General features: G+C 39.8%; 1 protein-coding gene across 1 annotated transcript; it reads right to left on the bottom strand.

The window, feature by feature from the left end:
* Positions 1-1,169: 1,169 nt before the first annotated feature.
* On the bottom strand, positions 1,170-12,138 carry NPTX2 (neuronal pentraxin 2). The gene is made up of 5 exons (XM_050905982.1): positions 11,629-12,138; positions 9,921-10,137; positions 6,160-6,404; positions 4,532-4,711; positions 1,170-2,620 (listed from the first exon to the last, which is right to left on the bottom strand). Exons 1-5 carry the CDS (start codon positions 12,079-12,081, stop codon positions 2,393-2,395), a joined length of 1,323 nt encoding a protein of 440 aa, XP_050761939.1. The 5' UTR covers positions 12,082-12,138; the 3' UTR covers positions 1,170-2,392.
* Positions 12,139-23,833: the final 11,695 nt, after the last annotated feature.

Raw genomic sequence — 23,833 nt, forward strand, 5'->3', positions numbered from 1 at the left:
TTCACCATTGCACCTTGTAAGAACAGAGTGAAATATGCAAAAGCTATTTCCTGAAAGGGCAGACCTCAGCACAGATAACTAGACACTTCAGTTTATTTTGAAAAAAGCTGATACAGAAAGGTGGATTGACTGGAGGGCTGATGCCTCTGCTGGTCTCCAGCCCATGTGAGATGAGAATTTTGCACTCTCCCTGATCTTAGGACACAGATTCTTTGGATATTGAGGGGTTTTGGTTGGTTTGGGTTTTGTTTTTTCTTAGGGCAGGGGAAGTACTGTTGTGGATGGGGGGCTGGGGGTGCCTGTGTTAAGGCCAATCAGAATGAGAATATTTGAAATTGAGTTGTGTTATGTTTCATAGAAACCTCAAACTCTCCATGGCCAGAGAAGGATGTCAGAGCTGGATAAACATTTCCACCCCAGCTGGCTGTTCTCTTACAGAGTGCTATCAACTCGTTTACCGAGCAGAGCATTCGGTTAACTGTCAGGCACCATGGACAGCGCACTGTACAACTCGCACTGGTGTAGTGCTGCTGCTGTTGCATTTCAACAAGTCACCTCACTGTTGAGCAGTTCTTTTCACACTGGTTTCAGACACTTAAGTTGCCTACCACCAGTACTTTCAACCCAGAAGAGGTCATACTTTCAGTTTCTCACAACTGCAAAAATAAATATGAACATACGTTCTGTGTCTCATCCTGCTCCAGTGAAACAGCTGTATCCCAGGCAGGAGGCAGGTCTCAACCTGAGCTTCAGACACCCCACCGCATCCAAATGTGGAAACCTCTCCCCAGTTAAGGTTACACACACACCTAAGCCCCTTTTGGTTGAAGATTGTGATTTAAGACATTTAGGGAATAAAGATAACTTCTTACAGGACTGTACTTCTACCAGTCTAGAGAGACAGTGGCTGAACTCATAGCAGCTACGAAAGAGAACATTCAGTGTCTTGTGTGACTATAAAGGAATTAAAAGACTCATTTTACAGTCCATTTTAATTAAAAGTTCATTATAAGAATTTTCTTTTAAGAACAGCATACTACATATTAATGGAAATATGTAACTTTATCCTACAAATGGGACTGTCACCATATTATCGTTACAATTCAAACATATGAAAAATAAAATGATATTTAGCTTTATAAATTCCCCCTTCCCCCCTCTCCCCCTTTAAATCCTTTTTCTTTTAAATAACAAAAGTATTAACTCTTTCCTGGTACAGTGCATTTTCTATCTGCGAGCCACAAACCAAGTAGTCACATCAATGCCAAGGAAATAGCAACATTGTTTGCAAAATATTGAGAGAAAATGATAAAAAAATATAGTAGTCAGCCCAGTGCTTACAGAAGAGACAGTCAACAAGAATTGAAAAAACAGCACATTTTCATATTACATAGGACCATTATAATGACATAGAAAACAGCGCAGAAGAATTATGCTGGAAAAATATATAGTGATTCTCAGCAAGCAGAACCTGAACTTTGGCACTTGCTCATAAAAAGGCCTTTCAAAGCAAAACAAAATGGAAATTCACTTAATCACAGCTTATATATTTAAAAAAATAAAGACATTGACTAAAGCAAGAGAAACAGTAGAGAAAAGTTTACAAGCCAGGTCACTACAAGTTCAGTACATTCAGCCTACAGAAAATACAAATACAATCTTTCATCCATCCATCTACGCTGGGATCCTGGCTAGTGAAAGACAGGCTTTGGGACAGAACCTTACCTGAAGCATCTCTATTTCAATGCTGATTACACAGCCCTTTCTTCAAATCGAACTAGAATAGCATGTCTCAAATACATTGCCTCCTTATCATAAAATAAGGATTTCTAATCTGCAAATTAAAAAGCAAGACCCTTGCACTCAGACAGTGGCTGTTCTGCTCTACTCATAGTTGCACCATAACCACTGTAGTGTAAGGATTAAGTGATTTCTTTAAAAAGGGCTAAAAAAGAATGGCTTCAATTCAAAGGGGAGACGATAGACTGGAAGGAAGGATTCACATTTAGCCTTAAGTTAATCTTAGCGCTTTGTCAGCGCTGCACATTATCAAAAGGACTACTATAGTTAACAAGTGCACAGCTGTTCCCCCTCCCTGACAGAAGAACTGACGTACTAAACTTGGGCCTAACGGAAAGGCTGCTGCAGGCCAAAGCATATTTTTGGATCAGGCCATAAGAAAGCCAGGGCTGCTCTAGCCAAGAAGTGCTTCTTCCATTGTCAGGCTCAATGCCCCAAACTAGCAGCTATCTTTGCACTGAGGCAGTTGACTCAATTTTTTTATTCTTTTGAAGAGTTAAGATTGGGCAAGGGAAGAGAGGAAAACAAGTGGTTTAGATTGCACAGAAGATTGTCCTACTAAAGGGGGCACTTGAATGGGAAACAATTGCAGCTATAAATCTAGCAGACGCTCTTCACATGTCTCCACAGGCCATTTAGTAGCACCTCCAAACACATCAACGTTGTTATCAACCCAGGGTATGATGTTGCCAGGCATGTTGGTAGAGCAGTTAGCAATATTCATGATGTCTTCAGCTTTTAAGACCCTGTCCCATATATTGAACTGGCTCATCTCCCCAACGAAGGCTTGAGTTGCATCAAATCTTCCTCCTACTGTGTCCTTTAGGCACACAAGAGTTAGGATTAGATGAGAAGGTTATTTCAGCATTTTCTTCTTCAAACTTGAAGACCCTCCCCCCCAGCCACACTGCTAGAAGGAGGTGCAGAGTTAGGTCAGAGACACAAACAACTTCAAGTTTCTAGAAGGGCTACTCTGAACAAGATGTTCTATGGAGCAGTTAAAAGCTCCAATCTGAAATGTGTCAAAACTATTCAAAGCAAACAGTAGTTACTGTATACTATCACACAAAGGCTATATGTAACTAACCCCGCCCCCAAGCAGTAAAGCAGGAAGGCAGCTTTAAATATCGAGGCTAATTTAAGAGCCATTTTGCAAGCTTGGCACAGGACAACTTCAGCAAGAACTGCAAAGATGTGTAAGATTACTCCAAAAGCTTTACGGCTATAGATTAAACTGTAACTGCAGCCCTTGACCAATTGTCTGCAGGGCCTATAAGATGCGATCTTTGGATCGAAATACACAGCCTTCTTCTGGTTGTACCAAATGACTAACTCAAACTGCTACAGCATAAGCCTAAAAGTGTTTTGCTTGCTCCATCCACTACTCAAGGACAGAAATCACACATTTTGTGCAATCACATTAAACATGAAACTGATAGCATAGGATAGAACCAAGCATAGTACAGGCAAATAGCATGAGAGAGTTACAGAAAACCTGCCAGCCACTTAATAGTGAGCTGGAGCATCTGCTATGCAGAGTGTATTAGGATTCTGAATTTACCATTCTGTCATTTATATCATGGGTAAGTATCTACTAAAATCAGTATCAGGAGAAAACTAATTTTTCATTGCCCCATTGTGAACCTGGGAATCCTGGAGAAAGGCTATTTCCTGCTACTCATTACAATTTTTTTTTTTTTTAGTATAATCATAAAAAGAACAGGTAGAGAAAAAAAAATGTGAAGAGCCACACAATTCATAGGCAATAGCTTAAGGAGATGTTAACTAGAAGAGTGAGATTCAAAATCTTTTGGGGTTTTTTTTTCAATATTCAAAAAGGACTTAACCTCATGAATGCTTTCTGTTGGCAGTACTAATATTCAAACTTTATTAGCATTTGCATTAGGAGAGTTATTTACCTACAGCTTTAATTAGAAACCAAATGTCTGATTTAGAGTTCGTCCCTTTGACTTCACACTCATCTTCAAAGTAGACATCAAATTCTGAATGAGTAACAGACTCCACTATTCTAAAAATGTGTTACATACCAGAAAAGCTGCAGAATTCAGTCTGGAGGGAGTTCTCCATAGCAGGCCAAATTATAAAAGATCCTGATATACCCACAAGCACTCCAGTGCCCATAGTTGTTGGTCCCCTCGCCCCCATACACACACTTTTCTTGGTCTATTCCAGGGCTCGAGGACTAACATTCTTACCATTCTTGGGATAAAGAGGAAAGGAAGGGGGGGAACCAGTAAACTGCTAAGGGGGACAGTCAATTTGGCTTCAATTAAAAAAATTAAAACAAATCAAAGCAATTATACTTGGTCCACTTTCAGCAAGCTCCTTTTTGACTACTCATACAACAGCGCTAGCCAATTCTGTCCTTTTCTATAACTTCAGTGGCCACATTGCTAGTTACCCACAATCTAGCTCAAAGGATTTAATTTAAGGCATTATTCAGATTACTGACAAAGTTGCATGCTGTAGCATTAAGAGCAGGAATAGGAATAGCTGCAACATGAATATTCAGAATATTTAATAAATTATACAAAATATACCAATGTGTGATTGCATTAAGTATTTGTTGCTTTGTTTTAATCTTTCTGACACTGTGTACACAACAGGACCAAGTGTTTAACAAAGAAATTTTCTCAGAGCTGCTGCTTGTTTGGGGAGTTTTGACTTTTTTATTTTTTTTAAACCCTGGAGCACACTGTCATTCACTCACCTGTTCCTGACCCAGAATCAAGACACCTCCAGGTTTAATTGGGTGCCACGGAGCAAGATTCTCACCAGTGCCAAGCTTCTCTCCATCCTGAAAAGCCTCCCACATTCCATCTCTGGTTGTCCATGTTATACAGATATGATGCCATTTTCCATCGCTAATGAAGAGAGGGAGCTGGGCAACCTACAAAAAACAGAGAGTAACGCATGTTGCAAACCAAGTCTACCAGTTCAAGCACAACATTTAAAAAGGGACAGTATTTACTCTGTCCTCAGAAGCAGAAACTTCAGAGGCAGAAGTTAGTCCACATCTTTCTACTTTGTCCCAGCTCTCCTGTATACAGGAATACAGCCATGCTTTTCATTCTAGATGTGAGCCTTTGTTTCATCTAGAATCAAGTGACACAAGTACCAGAGTCTAAGCTGCTATCAATCCACTGATCCTGCATATTAATCTGTGGCATTTGTTGTTTAAATCTCAGCGCTTAGTCCTAACTTTCCATCCAGTGCTCATGTTAAGTTTCTCTTAAAATCTGGGGTTTGCCTGCACCATTTGCAGTAACAACTCTGACAAATGGATCCGCCTGCTTCCAGTAAAACTTGTGGAACTGTTATGTAGGGCTCCAAATAAAGACGAATTATGCTCCTTTAGGTATTTGATCTGAAAACTTACTCAACTCAACATAAAGACACAAATGCAGTGGGCTGTGGAGCAGCTGTGATGTGGGAGAAAGAAAAGCCTCACAGAACATTAATGGTACTGACATAACACTGAAGAAAAAAGTTATTGCTAAAGATAAGCAGACTCGAGTTTCCTTCTCTTCCACAAACCATTAAAAATAATCGGCTTTTCACTTTTATTGATTTGGGAGGATGATAGAACTGTTAAAAGTCCTTAACTAGCCACATGATTGAACCACCTGAGTTCTGCTGTAGATCTGTAAACACCTGATCCCTCAGAGAGCAGCGAGTTACTAGGAGACCTAACTGAAGGTGGGGAGAAAGGAAGTATTTATAATCTGTTTTAATGCCAAGTTGCAACAGGTTTTCCTCAAGCATCATTCTGAAGCTTGTCAGAAACCATCAGTGGTATGAAGTAGTGTGAGACAGTTGTTTCTTTTTGTATTTAAAGTCTGAAAAAATTGTATTTAAACTGATGTTCAGTCACTAAGCATAACAAAACCAGTCACAATTACATGCCTTTTGCTCAGTCTTCTGCAGAATTCATTTTAACATATCCGAACTTCTAGGATTAGAAAGACAGAAATACTGCAGCTGGCTTAGATCTCACAGGTTTTGCAATAGTGTGGCTTCAAATATTGCTTCTGTTTCATAAAAAAACCAAGAAGCCAAGATCTGCTTGTAAATTCCAAGGACATGCATAAGTGTGTGCACATCTACATGTCATGCTTCGTCTCAACACACAAATATATGTACCATTTGACTTTGTTTTGAGTACTCTTATGAACTTGCAACAAAAAGATGGACAACAACAGACAAGTAGATACCACCATCTCGAATGCCCAGAGCTGGCTTCTCTCAGAGAGAATGAAAGAGTTACTAGAGAGGTACCAAGGGTTCGGGCCTTATTCCGATTATGTAGACAATAAAGAAGAGTTAGTCAATTCTCACCTTGTCATTAATTAGCAGTTCAATTGGATTATTCCCCCATTCTATGAGGACAATTTCATTAGCCTGCCCAGGAACAGCATATGAGAATGGAGTGCCAATTCCAGGAGAAGCACTTGATCTCAACCACAAGCATACAGTAAAAGCATACAGCTCTGGCAGAGTCTTCTTGATCTTCCCATATAAGTAGTTTGTGCGAAGAGGAAGGGAGACTTTGAATTCATCAGGTGACTTAAATGCACTGTTACCTAGAATTACATTGAAGAAAAACCTTTAACATTAAGCAAAACAATGTACTTGTAATTCAGTTTAAGAAACAATACAATTGATATTGAGAATCTTTGGAATTTTAATCACTTTAGAGAGGTACACAAAAAAATATATTGAAGTCGTATTACTGAATGTTGATTTTGCAGCACAGAAAAATACAACCAGATTTTATACACATCATGCTAATTACTTAGTGTATTTTTCCCGCTCATTTAGAGCAAAAGTATAGATGGCAGACAACTAACGAGAGGCTGTTAAATATTTTCTTTCTTCATTGCTTAGCTCATGGCTGGAGACCTGCCTATTTCAAACAATTCAAACCGTTTTAAAAGATATTTACTGTTACTAAACATGGATTCTCTGGTATGCTCATTATTAAAGCATCACAGTGCTTCAAAAACAGTATTTCTTTTCCTACTAGTGCTACACAGGGAGCTAGCAGCAGCATCCCCATTTTACAGATAGCAGGCTGAGAAACAGGTTGATGCTCTCATTTTGGCTGGCCAATCTGAAATAAGAAAAAGCTGGCATATTCCAGAAAGCAGAGTTAAATTCAGTAGAACTGGTTTCTGTCCCATAGAAAAATCAGGAGGAGATCTGAACAAAAACATAAAGCTGAAGTTCAAAGTGACCTGAAGAAAAATGCAATATAAAGTTATGAACTATGAAAACATTAGACATTTGTTTTCATATAAAAGCAGAAATTATTATTTAGCTTTTTCTAAAAGATGTGATAAAAACCAGTGAGATATTCCACAGAGATGTTTATGAAATTGAGAACTCGGGACCAAAAACTTTCTAAAGTTGCAATACTCTGTATTATACAGTTTGTGTATACTTTTGATGTAGTTGCTTACAAGTAATTTTCTAGAATTAAATACTAAGAAGAGAGAAATCCCACACTGTGCCACAAAATAACACCCCACAGTTCTGTAGTAGAGTGTCACCCTCAACCTTTTAGCAACCTGTTCTTCTGAGTCGCACTCATTTCCTTTACTCACATTCCTGAAACAAATTCAATCCCCTTGCCAAACTTCACATTCCAATCCAAATGAAGAGCTGTTGTCACAAAAGGTTGCCACAATTCTCATATATAATTTTTAAATCATTGGCATTCTCTCAGTTCCCATTCTCAGAAGCAACTGAAGTGTTTTGACTGCATTTTTCACAGAACGAGGGGGTGGAAGAAGAAAAAGCTTGTCTGATGCTTGCATCTGTCTTGATGAACTTACAGACCAAAAACTGAAATATCCTAAATTCTAAGCAAAAAAAACCCCAGGGTCTTAGGGCTAATGTTGAGCAACCTCCACTAGGCTGGTACAGCCAATCTCACATATAAAAAAGAAACATACTCCATTAAGAGCATTAGTCACTCTGTGAAAGAACTTAAGGAAGCAATAATGGGTTGGAAAAGAACAAACAATATTCATCTTTTTTATATTTTTCAGTTTGTTCTCGTGACTTGAAAACATTCACAACTCCAAATAACAAGATCCTCCTGTTCTGGGCAATGGGCACATGCACAGGATAAGACAATCCGTCTCCTAAAAAATCTGAATTATTTTTGGACTAGATGGGCAAGAAATAGTTATTCCCTTTCAGAGATGGACAAAATAGATTTAGACATAGCAAATGACCTGTTCATGTCTCCAGCAAAGCTAGGAATCACATTTAAGTCCAGGGACTATTAGTTGCAAGATCATTCTTTCACCCAGTCCTGCTTTTTAATGCATCATCTACTGCTGTTCATGGAGACAACCAGTGAAGGAATTACCAGAACTTTGGGAATCACAACAGTTGTACAAACTTCAAGCTCTTCTGCCCCACTGGTAACTAAAGACAGCTGTCACAACTACAGATAAAGAAATCCAAAGTTCATAGTGTCACCTTATAAGGTTAGTTTTTTTACTCCATTTATTTAGTCTCAGGACAAGGAGCTTATGACACTCTAGTTAGTTGTCAGGAAGAGATGCTAAACAATACGGCATTTAAAATAAAAGCACAATAGAAATACTATTTTCAAAAGAGGTCAGATCACTTCAAATATTGTCTGCATTTAATCTACAAAATCATTAAGTTCTTAGATCATTATTACCCTCACTTTGATTTGACAGAGGAACCAAAGGCACAGAACAGCTAAGCTGCACTGTAATGAAGAGAGCAAATTACACAACTAAAAGAAAGCCTGTGCCTTGGTTCCTGGCCCAAATTCTTCACCTCCCTGAAGACTTAAGACAGCCCTCTCTCCCCACACGAAAAATAAAGGTGGGGACAGGCTATTTTTAACCTAACTAAATTACACATTGTTGTTCTCCCACCACTCCCCTTCTCTTTCTGATGACTTGCTGATACGAGTTACATCTTTCACGGACAAGGACTAGCAATACTTGCCACATAGGACATTAACAGGCCACTAATTCTCCAGAACTTTAGTTGCAGTTTAGGTTTTATCTTGGCTCTCAGGAAATACTAAATGACAGAGCCAGTAGAAGATCTCTTCTTCCTCCTTCCCTTTTCCCCCCCTTCACACTTTTTAAATGAAAAAAATAGATACAATATTACACAAATGGATCCATTAGGCTGCATTTTAAAATTCATGAGATATGTATGTTTGCACCATTGTGAAAGCATGTCCATTAAGCTGCTTTTAAGCAGAGAGCCTATTCACCTTGGAAAATCATTTAAAGATTGGGCAGTGATATTTACTTGTACTCTAGTCCTACACAGTCCGCTCCGTAGGTGTATATAGTCAATACAGAAAGGTAGTTCTGTTCTTTAGCTCACTTCCATGGGCATTTGTAATTCAAATAAACAGACTCTACTCAAGCATGGAGATCTCAGTAATAATTAATCTAAGTATCTGAATAAATGACTAGGATTAAAAGAGTGTCCCCCAGTGGCACCATGTGTAATCTGCTGTAAACTCTGACGGCTATACGCTTGGGATAGAACACAATTCAATTATTTGCAGTTACCCAAAGTCATAACCAGTAACAAAAGGAAAGACCACCAGCAATACTTGCAAAGCAGCAGGAAATGGTTCTGGTATAAAATGCCATTCACTACATCAAAGACAGTTGTGCTAATTAAATTTAGCCCATATGATTTTCAGTCCAAATAAAAGAAAAGCAGCTCTACTTAGATGTGTATTTGACATTATCTAAGTATTTACCTGACATCAATGTCATACTTCTTCCTATTTCCACTTGCCTCCTTATAGATCTTTCCATCCCAGAAACACTAAGAGTTTCATCCTAACCACCCACATACGCCAAATTAAGAGACAGGAAGCCAAAGCCATGCAGAGGCCTGTCATGCAGGAAGCCTGTGACAAAAGGAAAAAGGGAATACAAGTATTTGCACTGTCACCTACTATTTAGTCCAGCACCTTAACTGTCTTTCCCTCAAGGCCCACATTTAGACTACTGCACTAGAAGGATGGAGTACACAAAATTAATCAGCATGGGGAAGCATTTAGATTTTGTGCAGATTACCTTTTTCTAATTCAGACACTCTTTCTAGCAATGCATTCAAGGCTGTCTCTGTCTTCTGCCGATGGGCTGACGTCTCATTATGAAGCAAAGACTTTTCATCCTCAAGCTCAGCCACTTTGCTCAGAAGTTGGCGTTCCAGGTCTCCAAGCCTCCGTTGAAGCATCTCTCGAAGGTCATTAGGCAGTGCTGCATATGACACATTGCCTCGGAGTTGGTGCTTTAGGGGAAACAAGAAGAAAAAGAGATTGTCATTTCTAAATCACAAACTGTGAAATACAGATATGCTCCTGATTCAAAGGGAAGAAAGCAAGATCACCGAGTTCTCCAGCAAGTACAAAAGAGGCATTGCTTTTTAGCACTTGTCATGTTCAGTGCTTTTATCAGCACTGTAGCTAAACAGACCCTGAAACAAAAGGGCACTTTTGTCAGAGGCTTCCAGCGTTTCATATGAAGGAGTCTTCATACATTTAAGTTCAATAAAATCAATGTAGGGAGCCAGGTCTGATGCACTTCCATTAGTATGGGTACATGTGGCACATAAGCCAATTTTTGCTTTACTTACTGCAAGTGACATTGCCAACGTAAGTAAACAGAAAAACTATTATTTCTTTTTAAATAAAAGATTAAGCTACTTGGAAAGCAAATTTACCAAATGAAAGTTTCCTCAGTTTTGATTTGCAGAGTAAGGAAGTCAGATGCTCTTTAGATCAACTGTTAAGTATTAGCCAGTGAAAGTATTTTTATTTAAACTACAAAAAAGAAAAAAGCCCCACGCTCCTTCTCAAATAACACTGGTATCTTTAAGGATACTAAGAAACCAACGGTTCCACCTACCATATTATTCTAGTGGAGTTTCTCTTCTACAACTCTAAGAAAATGCCTCAAAAAGACAGCAACACTAATAAAAGGATGTCACACTACCAGATCATTCAAAACTGCACTTGAAAAGCAGTCCAGAGTGTTTAGACCTCACAGAATAACCTTTAGGAAGTTACTCGCCATCCTCACATTACCACTGACTGTTTGGAGGACATGCATGTAGCTCTCAGGGTGTGGAAAGCAAAACAACATCCAGCATGATTCCTGTGGGAATACTCTCTATAAAATATTTCCATGAGGGCCACTCAACCATGGGCACTGTCCTAAGGCTCATGGAAATCACTTATCGGTGGGCTTGGACCAAATCCCCTTCTATTCACAGGCATACAGAATCAGGTTCTTTTTATTCTATGTCAGCTCTAAATACATCATCTTATCTTCACAATCTGCCCAACGCAATCTCCTCATTACCACTGGTCTGTTCAGCACCATATGCCAAGGTCTTACTGTCCAAGACGTCAGCTTTATACCTCAAACCCCATGAGGTCACATTCCCAGAAAGAGAGATTTAGACATATTAATACAGAAACTAAGCTGGTGACAAGCAGGAAAACCGTAATCTCCCCCCACGCAGTGGAAGAACACATTCACAGAGGAGCCCTTCAGGTTTTTTCACCATTAAAGCGAGCAGATAAATCATCAAAAAAACAAGACAAGCCAACCAAGCAACTCACTCCCAGGGCTTGGCCAGTTTGGATTTATCTCCACAAAGATTAAGCGCACTAGTTGTGTCCACCCAGCGGTCCAAAGCCACTGTTATACATTAAGTCGTTCCAAGTTTCTACACGGGTGGGCAGGGAGGCTGGCCCACCCCGCGCCCTGGCCCTACCTCCAGGCTCTCCAGCCGGTCCTTCAGGGTCTGCATGGTGCGGCTCAGCTGGTCGATGACCTGCGCCGGGTCCCGCGGCAGGTCGCCCATAGTGTCCTTGCCCTTGCCCAGCTCGTTCTTCCACGTCCCCGTGGCGGACTTGCCGTCGGCGCTCTCGCAGCGGCTCAGCTTGCCGGTGAGCTCCCGGATGGCCTCCCGCTGGCTCCCGATGGTCTCTTTCTGCTGCAGGACGGTCTCCCGCAGCTGCAGCACCGTGGCTTTCAGCTCCTCCTCGGGGGGCAGCGCGCCGCCCTGCATGGGCACCGGGGGCAGCGGGCAGCCCGCGCCGGCGGCGTCCAGCGGCAGCGAGGTGCACACGAAGCGGCTCCCCGGCGGGCTCTCCCGGTCCCCCGCCGCCGACCCCCGGCAGCCCGCGGCTACGGCGAGCAGGAGCCCGGCGACCACAGGCAACATCCCGGCTGGTGAGCGGGGCGACGGCTCGGAGGGGACGCCGGGGCGGGGGCGGAGCCGCCCGCCGCGCTGACAGGAGGCCGGTGCCGGTGGTGCCGCCGCCCCGTCCCGCCACGCTCCTCACGCCGCTCCCGCGTTCGCCGCCGGCCCGCGGCTTTTATAGGCAGGGCGGGCGCGTGGCGGGGGGGGGCGCCGGGCTCGCGCCGCGCGCGCTGGTTGGCTGCAGCCGGCGCTGACGCCGCGCGGTCCCGGGGGCCGAGGCTGTGCGGGGGGGGACCCGGCCGGACGGGACCGGCTGGCAGCGGGGCGGCGCGGCGCGGCGCGGGCAGCGCGTGGGGCGGCGCGGGGGGCAGCGGCGGGCGATGGCGGCGAGGTGGTGGCCGGGGCGCAGCGCTCGGCCCCGCGGCGGTGACGCCCCGTCTTGCCGGGTGACCCAGGCTGGAGGGCAGCCTCGGAGGTCTCCACACCAGCCTGCTGCTCACAGCAGCGTCAGCCGCAGTCGGACCGGGTGGCTCAGGGCTTTGCCCAGTCGGGTCCTGGAAACCGCCAGGGATGGGAGCTGCACAGCCTCCCTGCGCAGCCCGTGTCTCTGGTCCAGTGTCCCCACGGGGAAAAAGCTTCTCCCTGTGTCCAGCCTGAACCTCTCTTGCTTCAACTTACACCCGTTGTCCCTTGTCCTCCCACCACGCACCACGGTGAAGAGCCTGGCTCCATCTCAATTATCTCCTCCGCTGAATTCGCTCCAGCTGGTCAGCTGTCAATGTCTTTCTTGTATTGGGGGGGGGGGGGGTGTCAAAACTGGACATAGTATCTCGATGTGATCGAACCAGTGCCGAGCAAAGGGGATCACCACTTCCCCTCGACCGACTGGCTACGCTCCTGCTAATGCAGCCTGGGATACCGTTGGCCTGGGCCAGCTAGCTCTTTGAGCTAAAAGATAATGCCGTCACAAAAACGAGATACGGTTCAAGTTATAGATCAGCATTCAAATTTATGATGGAGGGGAAAGGGACAGGGACATTTCAAGAAGCAGCCTCAGAAATTTTTGTAGACTACCGTAAGACTATTGTTGGACCGTAAGACCATTGTGGTTTTAGCTATATTGTTCATGGTATTCAATATTTTTAATGCTGATCACAGTTACTTTAAATTTATAATTCGTGAAGGCTTGTATATTTTTCCAAGTGCCATACAAACATCAACTGAACAGTTCTTGCAAATTTCTTACAGATATGCAATGAAAACTGTTACCTCTACTGGAAAAATAGAGAAACAATTTCCTTATGCATCAGCAGAGGCTGCTCTTAGGACTCTCAAACCTTTGAGTAGAATTTCAGATTTTTAGAAAGTTTATATATGGAAATTAAAGACATTTCACCATAGGGTGAGTAGCTTTTACTATGAAATACATAACTTTTTTAATAATAATGAATAAATATAAGGAATAAAGAACACGTAATTGAAAAGATTTTTAGCTTTTTTCCGGTCAACATGTGAATTGCTTTGTTACAGAATGAGTTAGCAAGTTTCAAGGAGTGTGTATCACAGTGACAGTTAAATCTGATTGTTTCGTGAAGTCCAGTTTATTTGTTCAACTCCTCCAGCAATGTCCTGTTTGAAAGTCCTGTTAGTCAAAGCCGACTGCAGACGCTGTTAAGCCACGCAAGTGAAAGATGCAGCTCATATTGCTTATTCAATTCTCTTATTGAGAGAACACAGAGGACAGACGGAGTTCAATAAGCGACCAGAAGCTCCGATTTCTGTCTGATCTCCTTTTGTCTGGAAACCCGGCCTCAAGAGACTGTACTACTTCCTGGTTGCATGGAAAAGAAGTACCCACTCAAGTACAGAGGCTCTGACTAATTCCTGGTTAGACATTTAACTCCCATTGAAATCAACAGGACATCATGGCTTAATCATTTTGCTGATTAAAATTCTGGATGCTGCAATGAGGAGGACCACGCAAGTACACTAGGAACATCTCATCTGTCAACACAGTGTCTTTCCAGTCCACATCATAAGTCCAAGAAATATTAGAGCCTACATGCAATAATGTACCAAAATTTTTGCTCTACATGTAAGATTATTCAGTCACATCTGTATCACATTATAGCTCATTTCTCCTGAATGTTATGTGAAGCAGTATGAAAAAACTTAATAAAATAATTGTAAAATGCTGGGTTTGCCTGTCCTTAAGGCCTGTCACCCTACTGCAGGACAACGCTAGTCTATTGCTTTTATACAGCTTGATTCCATCCTCTATAATATGAATTGTGATGGTACCCTATGAAAATAACCTCACGTTACTTAAAAATAAACTTCAAAATTCTGATCCCAATTTTAAAACCCACTTTACAATTCCGAGCTGTTCCCAAACAGATTTTGACTCAATGCATGACAGTGATAAAGGCATTGCTTCTTTTTAAATTCAAGCAACGTATAGCTTGAAGGCTTTGCTTAATTATAGATAGATTTTTGTCATAATCTCTTATTCAGCCAAGCTGAGAAGTAATACAAGCAGCAGCAAGCAATAAACATCTGACTTCCAAAGTTCTGTAAGGTATATGGTGGTAGATTGCTCATGACAACGGAAGTATTGTCCTTTATTACTATACTGTTTCTTTTTGACAGGGGAGGTCAGTAAAACAGGAAAGAATCCCAACAAAGACACTCAGAAATGTCAGTTACTGCACAATGGAGGCATAAATGCGGAGGAAGGGTGGACGGACATGGAGAAAGGCAGGTACTATCCATCATCCTTCTTAACATCCTTAATATTTTTCTATGGTACTTCAGTGCTTTAAAAAAAAAAAAAACAAACAACATGAATTACCCCACTTTACCCCACTTCCAGATTCTGAGACTTAAATTAATGCATGTAATAATTTATTGAAACACTGTTTGTGACTGTAGCCAGTGTTTTTTCATGTTGAAGGCCATATCAATCTTCATTTTGAGTGACTAGCACGCAGCAGTACATTATCATAAATAATAAATCATAAATCATTAAAAAATTGAGAAAGTCTATCATTTTTACACCAATATATTACATGTTAAGGCATAAGCAAGCTGAATACTTGATAATTTGAGATGTTTAAAAAAGGAGGGTTTTTTTTCCTTATGACTAAGATGAACACTTCATAGGCACAGTGATTATATTTCACTGTAGCATAAAAGTTGATTGGGGTAGAGGGGGAAGCACAGCGAGTACAGATAACTTACTATTGCATTTGAGAGGTTTTTAAAACTTCCTGGCTCTGTGGCTGTCAGGCAGCCTAGCATGTCTGCAGCCCCAAGAATGGATTTTTAATTTTTAATTTAACTTTGACAGCTTCTACTGCCTTCAAAAGGGCTTTATTCTCTTTGGAAACAGCATTTGCATGCTAGCTGCTCTCTGTCTTTATCTTTGATGCGCAACTGTAATATCTAATACTGGAACTTCAATATGTATGTAAAATGCATTGGGATTCTCAATAATACAAAGTTTTTGTGTTTAGGATGAAGGTCTGGAATTCAGGAGATCTGAGATAAAACTTTGCTAACACGCTTCTGTCTGGCCACTATCACTAACACAATCTTGCAAAAACTTCTAAATAAATTAGGAAACTATGCCTCATTTTTAAAGCCTAGCTTAAGCATATGAAAGGCAGTGTGCAAGTGACTTTAGATGAAAGATAGGCTTCTTATTTTTTTTTATACTTTGAATTTGTTCCACTCATTATTGTCCAGATGTTCAGTGAAATATTGGCCTAATTATCTGAAAGGCTCAACTTAGCCTAGACCTACAGATCCAGGTTTAGATCCTTTTTATAGGTGACTTAGAAATTCAGGTCTTATTGTAATGGAAGTTAAGCATTTAACTGCCTAGTGAAATTTTCAAAAGTGCTAACTGTCCAGCTTTGTCAGTAAGTATGTAAATTTTACAGCCTGGCCCTAGGGACATTTGAAAAAATTATCTTTAATTTCTCTGCACCTCATTTCTCTGTTTATAAAATGAACACATTATTCCCTTTCCTCTCTAGCCTTTCTCAGATTATAAACTCTCACCAGGTAGAAATTGTCTATTCCTGTATGTCTGCGCATCACAATGGGACATAGTCTCACCTGATGCTTACTATTTATATCAGAGTAGTGTTTATATGAGCTAGGTTATACTAGTTTATCCATTTGCTTCTAAGAAAATGCTACTTGGGCTGCCATTTACAACTCCCAGAAGTTAAAAAAAAAATAATAATAATTTGAGTAGTTCCTTAAGCATGTATCACTTTGTCAAGAAAGACCAATTTCACTTGCATTATAACAAGTCTAGCAAAACTATAGAACTATTCACCAGCAATGAAGCCTGAAATTATGAACTTCGTTCAGTATCCTTCTTAACATGTTTGCTCAAGTAATCAGATATGAACAGACTCTTTACTTAATCTTTAATATCTACTTCTGACTGCATAAAAGTCTCCTGGCTACTGATTAGAGATGTGCCCCAAAACTGAACTCCAAAGTTTTCACGCATGTTTCAAGAAACTTGGTATCGGGCAAGTGTTAGTATCAGGAAATTTAGGGGGGAAGAGAGGCAATTAACCAGTTACAGGAAAAGACGTATGAAACTCGGGTTTGCCTATAGAAGTTAAAAGTCACAGCATCCAGCGACATTGCAGCATGAGGATTTTGTTCAACATACTTTAGATGTTCTTAATATTCCCATCTTATATAGCTTTTATGGATAAAATACAGATAGAATATTAGAAGAAACCAATCGTTAAGAGATATACTCCCTTTTTCTTTCCATATCCTAGTGTTCTATGAAAATCATAAATGAAAAATACATTCCCTTTTAAGTCAACAGGATTTTTGCCATTGATCTGAATAAATTCAGGCTTTCTCTAGATCATCTAAATGATAGATTACTTTTCTGAGAATTGTTAATTAGGATGATCTTCCTTCTAGCAGAAGGAAAACGGAACTTACTGTAGAGGTATTCACTGTAAAAACTAACTTTGCCAGAGAGATTCACTGCCGGAACTTTCAAAGAACATCAGATACTTAAAAGAGAACTTACTGCCTCCAGCATTCCCATATGCTGCTGGTGACTAAAGGACAGGAATAGGAAGCTTTTCCAGGAATACACACAAGCTGCCTCTCACCCTGATACTAATCACCAAGCAGCAAAACAGCGGGTCAGCCACTGCAGGACCTATTATCTTCCTGGTACTCTACAGACATTTAGCCCAAACTGCCAGGCTTAGAAATACATTTGAGAAGTGAAATAGGTTACTAGCATGGAGAACCAACGCTGAGACCTTCACCTTTATTACTCAATCCTTATTAATGATATCTCCCTGAAGTTGGAAGAATTTTGCCCAATTCTGAGTGCAATACAAAACACAGAATTTGGCTAGAGATATGCAAAATACATGTCAATATATTTTAAAGTCTGCATATATATAAAATGTATTGCAATGCATCCAATGCTTTTACATGTTCAGAACTAGATATTTATTACCTAAGTTTCTTTTCAAAACTCTTAGTCCACTTAGATTTGATGTTTTTGCAAAATAAGATGCTACTGTGAAAAGACCTAATATTGCACTTCTTTCTGTAGCAAGTGAGATGCATTTCCTCTCTACGAACTCCATTAGCACCACTTCCCGCATGCACTATAGCTTGCAGTGCAGTAGCTGTGATACACAGTTACTAAACTCCATTGCAGGTGTCTCAGTGCTTTGCACAGGAGCAGGACAAATTACCTCCCGTTACATCTCCAAATACTGCAGTATGGATAATTATTACATCCACACTTGCACCTGCCTTTGGTGGGCTTCTGGAGTCAATAAGCTTATGGGAGTCCCTTGAAATCCTTTTAGTCCTACAAACTTTAAAGTCCAGTAGCAGGTGAATAGGTTCCCTGTTGCTGGCTGGGAAATTGTGTCCTTTGACCAGATGGCCGACTGTCATTATGGTATTGGAGAGTTCTGTTTTCTTTCTGTGGTACAGTTACATAAACCACAAATACATGTTTGTATCAGTCATTTATATTACTGCATGTGTGTACTAGATGCACGCACACATTCACATATATATGTTAAATTAAATATATTTTTGAAGTCACCACACCAGAAATACTTGGATTTAGAGCTAGAATTCACAGAATAGAATGTAATGTACCCGCCTTGTGACAAAGCAAGAAAGAAAAGAATACATGAGAAATTAGAAATCCAGGACAAAAGGCAGAACAACTTTCAGTGCCTTTCCATTAGAGAACATTACTACAGAAGAAGCTCAGTCTTTCATGTAGGTGAGTTAGTTTTTCAATTCTGTCAGAAGTGGAGTGATAACCTTGAGTTCTCCCTACAGGGATTTCCCTCCTCCTTTCACTATTTTTGTGTCTCATTCTGTGGCTGACAATTAGAAATGCTATTATGTCTTGACCCATACGACATGTGAAATGCCAAAGCACCTCGTGTTCTGAAATGATGTTAAGTCACCTCAATAGCTTTCATCTCAAGTTCTAATGAGCGTGACAAAGTAACAATCCATGGAGAGGCTCCGTAGAGTTCTGGTTGGCCAAGAAAAAAAAAGTAATTATCTGTGGAGATAGTTTTTCCAAGAAACTAGAATGCGCACAGATGGAAGAAGATTGACACAAGAAAATTACAAAATAAAGGGTTATGTAATTTCAGCTAAGGATTCTGCACCAAGTATGTTTCAGACAAAACACCTGGAGCCAGGCTGTAGATTTGATAGTCAACCTGGAGATTAGTTTGTTTACACTGGCAGTTAGATTGCGAAGTATTTTGGCTTTACGGTAATCAATAGCAGCTCCACTATTGACCTGTGTAGGGTATTTCATCCCCTGGCTCTGGTAAGGTTATTTGCACTAAGAGGTACTTGTGTGTGAGAAGAGTTAACCAGCCCAAATCTTTTCAGATTATAATTGTCAAAAATGCATTTACTTGTCATTGTACTAACTCTATTTGGCCAGGCTGCAATCATATTTCCAGAGGGGTAGATCTAAATAAACTTATTTGATTTTAATGCTCATAACAGATTTACCTTAGCCTTCCTGCCACTTGCCAAGTTCCATTTTGATTTAACCTGTTATCTTTTCATCATTTAAGATGACAAGATCTTTGGGGAAGTGATTGTCCATTTTCTATGTGTTTTGTAGTACTCAGCTAACTCCCCACTAACATCAATTACAAATATTCAATATTGTAATGGTATTACCCTCATCTATATTTTCATTATCTAAGATCTGAATTCACTGGTAATTTTATATTTAATTGCTTTCTTCAGTGTCTTTCACACATACTGCCATCACGCAATGATGTCACAGACTAAATTTCTTTCTTTGCAGACCAATGGATGTTCATTAGAAAACATATACCAAAATAGCAGTAATGCAATGAAAAAATTTTCAATACTTTGCATTTAAGTGGTTAGCAATATTTTAAGTATTATGAAATGAACGGCATTAAGGTAATTCATTTGTGAAACAGATCCTGCTTCAATGTTTTCATTCTATAATGCATGTAAAAAATTTGCAGTTGCAAATCACATAGATTTCATTTTCAAATAAAATGGAAAATATTTTGCCCATAAATTCTTAATCTTCAGCCTGTGAAAAATATCCTGGACTATGAAAGAGCATGTTCTACAGCTGCTGTGCCTCAGCCAGTCTGAACAAAGGCCTAATGAGTTTGTGAATAGTGTGAAAAAATCACTGATTGTCTGACTAGCTGACTGTAGGGCAGGAAAAAATCCTATTTGTCTAGGTTTGATTGAAACTTGAGTTAACTGTCAGTGCCCACACAAACCGGAAAAATAGGATTAGAGGCCAAAGAGATATTAACAGTAGACATGTTGTACATCTGCTTTGACAGATGATTTTCACACTTCACAGGTTTAACTAAAGATCACTTTCGCAGCAGTTCTTATGAAGCTAAACCCCTTCTAAATGAAATGATTAAAAAACAACTGAAGATTAAAGTATCAAAATCTAAGCTCTCATAAAACTATCTAAAATGTTAACAGTAATTGTAAACAAAGATAAAGTAGAGCACTTACATACAAATTTTCAAAATAATTAGATGTCTATACATCAAAATCCAGTCAATCTGTTTGTACAATGCTAAGAGCCTTAGTCATCTATTTATTTCACTAACTCCATGAATCATTAAGCATACACCAAACTAATTTCTATCTGTGATTATGGAAGTACAATATGATTTCATAGGCTGTTAAAATTGTAAGGATGATACTGAAAGAATCACCTTAGCTTCTTTGTGCTTGTAAAATGACTGCAACCAGATACCTTCCAAAAATTATGACTTGAAGTTATCCAGCACATGCGAGCTTATGTATGATGCTGTTTTAGTCTGGATCAGTGGCAAATAATTCAATACAGAGCCATTGAGTTACCACAGTCAAATAAATCAAGGAATTTATTTTCTGTTGTTTGATCTGATAAAGGCTTAGTGTCGGAGCTGTTCAAATCCAAAGGTGTAAGTTCAAATCCTGATCCTGGGTTGTGTGCCAAAGACCACACTCAGTCAGAGCAGTGGTAAAAGAGTACTTAGCCGTTTGAGCTGGGAAGTCAAAGGCACCAGGCACAGTAGTGTGCCACAAGTTACAGATGTGCCTAGCTTGATGTGCCATCACTATGCTGTGAAGAGATGAGTGAAATTCTTAAAACCAGTGGAGACTTTGGAATCTCTTCCCTAATATATGAAGAAATGGCAAATATTTATTTTTCTGCAAGAATATTCTTAATGTTTTTATAAGTGCCACAAACATTAAGCTGCAATAATATTTACTGATTTGCATCCACATTTAATTTTTAGTGTCATCCTGTCATACTTACATAAAACATTGTTTGTGAATGAAAGCCTCTAAAGGGAATATTCTAAAAATAAAGGGAAAAGTAAAGGGAATATTCTTAAAATCTTGTCTGACTTACTTGCCACTGGGCTACAACTCAGAGTTGCGCTTTATGACATACTGCATTGGGTTCAATCACCAAGCCTGTTCCTCCATTTTCCAAGCTAGAAGATAGAGTTAATGCAACAGTGATGAAACTAATTGCTGGGAAAACTAAACATCTTCTCTTCTAATGATTAAGTAACTCTTGTTAGAGGTTGTAATATTTCTGCTTAGTCAGAAAGATAGTTCAAGTGTGGAATTAGTTATTGGTAACTGTTTTTTTCTTTTTCTCCTAGATAGATTTGATACAAGCTCTTGATGCGTAGGATCTACAAAGATAAAGTAAACCAGAATGAGAACAAGTGTAAGCGCTGCTCCAGAGCAAGGCAGAGGGAGGGAGCTCTTATGAATGAGGTTCATTACCAAATCAGATTTGCTCCACAGTTTCCCTCCAATTGCAGTAAAGGCAAGATTGTATATCATTGCTGACTGCAGCACTGGGACTCTTGAATAACTAGCTTGATCTTTATAGTAAGTGTAACTTTGATACAGAAAGGATTGCTGAGCAGCAACCAGAGGGCTCCAGATTATGACAAGTAGATTATTCCAGTAAGAACCACTTAAAAAGCAACTGCCATCAAGACTTTTATCTACAGCACAGTTCTTTGTGCCTGCTAAGAAGGTTGGGCTAAATTTATGAGATATTTAGTAACATACCACAGAAATACCACAGCTCAAAATCCAGAGTCTTAACAGGTGTACGCTCTCACTTCAACATTATTCTCCCGCGCCACAGTTTTCATTATTGCAGACGTTTATTTTCAATTTGATTGAAAATCATGAGTACTGCCAAATGGGATACTAATGTCTAGAGGAACTATGTAAAAACGGGAGGTGTATTTATCTCTCAACTGTACTCATTCAAACTCAGTGAATACTCACATGAGTATGAGTCCCTGAGTTAGCATACCATAAGTCACAATGCCGTAGGATAGAGCTGCCTAGTCTAAGGCCAACTCAGCAATCCGTGTACTTAAGCTGAAATCATAGGTTAGATCTTTTAGTAAGATACATTGTTTTATAATATGGTTTATTTACCTAGTGCTATTCATTCAGAAGCACTCCAGTCTTCTAAAAATAACTCAATATATTGTATATATTTCTCAACAGACATTGAATGAACTTAAACACACATCATAAGAAAAGCAGGGTAGCTCCAAGCTCAATTGGGCAAAAGAAAGAGTCCCTAATTTGTCTGAAGATAGCCTGGAGTATCTGGAAGCATTTGTTGAGAGAGGTTTAAAAATTCAAGTACTATTTAAAAATCACACCTGAGAAAATTATTTTGGAATAATCTGTTTCACAGGATACAAGCTGATGTATACTAGGTGCATTACTGAACTGTCAGAAAGTACTGAACATACTGCAGTGGCAGCCTCTAATTAATCCATTGAGTACCATTAATCCAACTGCTGATGTGTATGTTTTGCTTGCATAACAAATACTTTGGAAACAGCACCTTGCATTTGAGCATAATGATGTGTCCTGGTTTTGGCCAGGACAGAATTAATTTTCTTCCTAGTAGCTGGTATAGTGTTGTGTTTTGGATTTAGTATGAGAATAATGTTGATAACACACTGATGTTTTTAGTTGTTGCTAAGTAGTGTTTATACTAACTCAAGGACTTTGCAGCTTCTCATGCCCAGCCAGCAAGAAGGCTGGAGGGGCACAAGAAGCTGGGAGGGGACACAGCCAGGACAGCTGACCCAAACTGGCCAAAGGGATATTCCATACTATATGATGTCATGCCTAGTATATAAACTGGGGGGAAGGCTGGCCGGAGGCCGCTGCTTGGGAACAGACTGGGCATCAGTCAGCAAGTGGTGAGCAATTGCATTGTGCATCACTTGTTTTGTATATTCTAATTCTTTTATTATTATTATTGTCATTTTATTATTTTCTTATTTTTCTGTCCTATTAAACTGTCTTTATCTCAACCCATGAGTTTTACTTTTTTCCTATTCTCTTCCCATCCCACTGGGTGGGGGGAGTGAGCGAGCGGCTGCGTGGTGCTTAGTTGCCAGCTGGGGTTAAACCACGACATGATGTGACTGCATGAGATACCTGGTATAATTTTAATAGGGCATGTTTATATTTGAAAGCCAATATATACGATCTTAAGGGGGCATATATTTTGCACATTAGCTTTCTGGAGAACAATTTTCCACATTTAATTGAAACCCCTTTATACTTCTGTTAATTTGTTAACTCTTCTATGCACAAGTCTTATCTGGAATTCACGTTCTACTCGTGATTTCTTTCTTCCTGACTATTCACTGGTCTCATGCAGTATCATTTATCTGTCAGCTCTCCTCATCCCCACTGACTTATTCGTGGGTCATTTTTAGAATTTTCTTGCAAGTTTTTAACATTGTAAATTTGACTCATCTGACTTAAATCTTCAAAGATAGGTTTTCTTTTTCTTGTTGACAGGATGCAATTTATAACATCGAATCTTCCGTGTGGATTCTGTATCTTATCGAGACTATTGTTGTGCTTACAAAGGTTATGCTGTAATTTTTTTGGTGAACATTCCCACTCATAAATCCTGTTGTCTAGAATATTTATATAAAGCAAATGCAAGAGGCACCAACATGGCTAAAATAAATTCAACTCAACATTCAAACAAACAGTCGCAAAACACATTTGTTTAAAATTTACTCAGCTGCATGTGAGATTTCTGAAGCATGTTAAATTTCTTTATAGTGAAGTCACTACACCTCATTGTTTAAATAACTTACAAATTTTAATTATTTCCCTTACTAAAGCTGTATTT

This window comes from Gymnogyps californianus, chromosome 15, assembly GCF_018139145.2.
Source record: "Gymnogyps californianus isolate 813 chromosome 15, ASM1813914v2, whole genome shotgun sequence".
Taxonomy (NCBI): domain Eukaryota; kingdom Metazoa; phylum Chordata; class Aves; order Accipitriformes; family Cathartidae; genus Gymnogyps; species Gymnogyps californianus.

Coding starts and splice junctions, on each gene's coding strand:
- NPTX2 (XM_050905982.1), bottom strand. CDS start 12,081: ATGTTGCCTGTGGTCGCCGGGCTCCTGCTCGCCGTAGCCGCGGGCTGC. Junction 4,712..6,159: donor AACTGCTAATTAATGACAAG/GTGAGAATTGAC, acceptor TGTTTTTTGTAG/GTTGCCCAGCTCCCTCTCTT. Junction 2,621..4,531: donor TGATTCTGGGTCAGGAACAG/GTGAGTGAATGA, acceptor GTGTGCCTAAAG/GACACAGTAGGAGGAAGATT.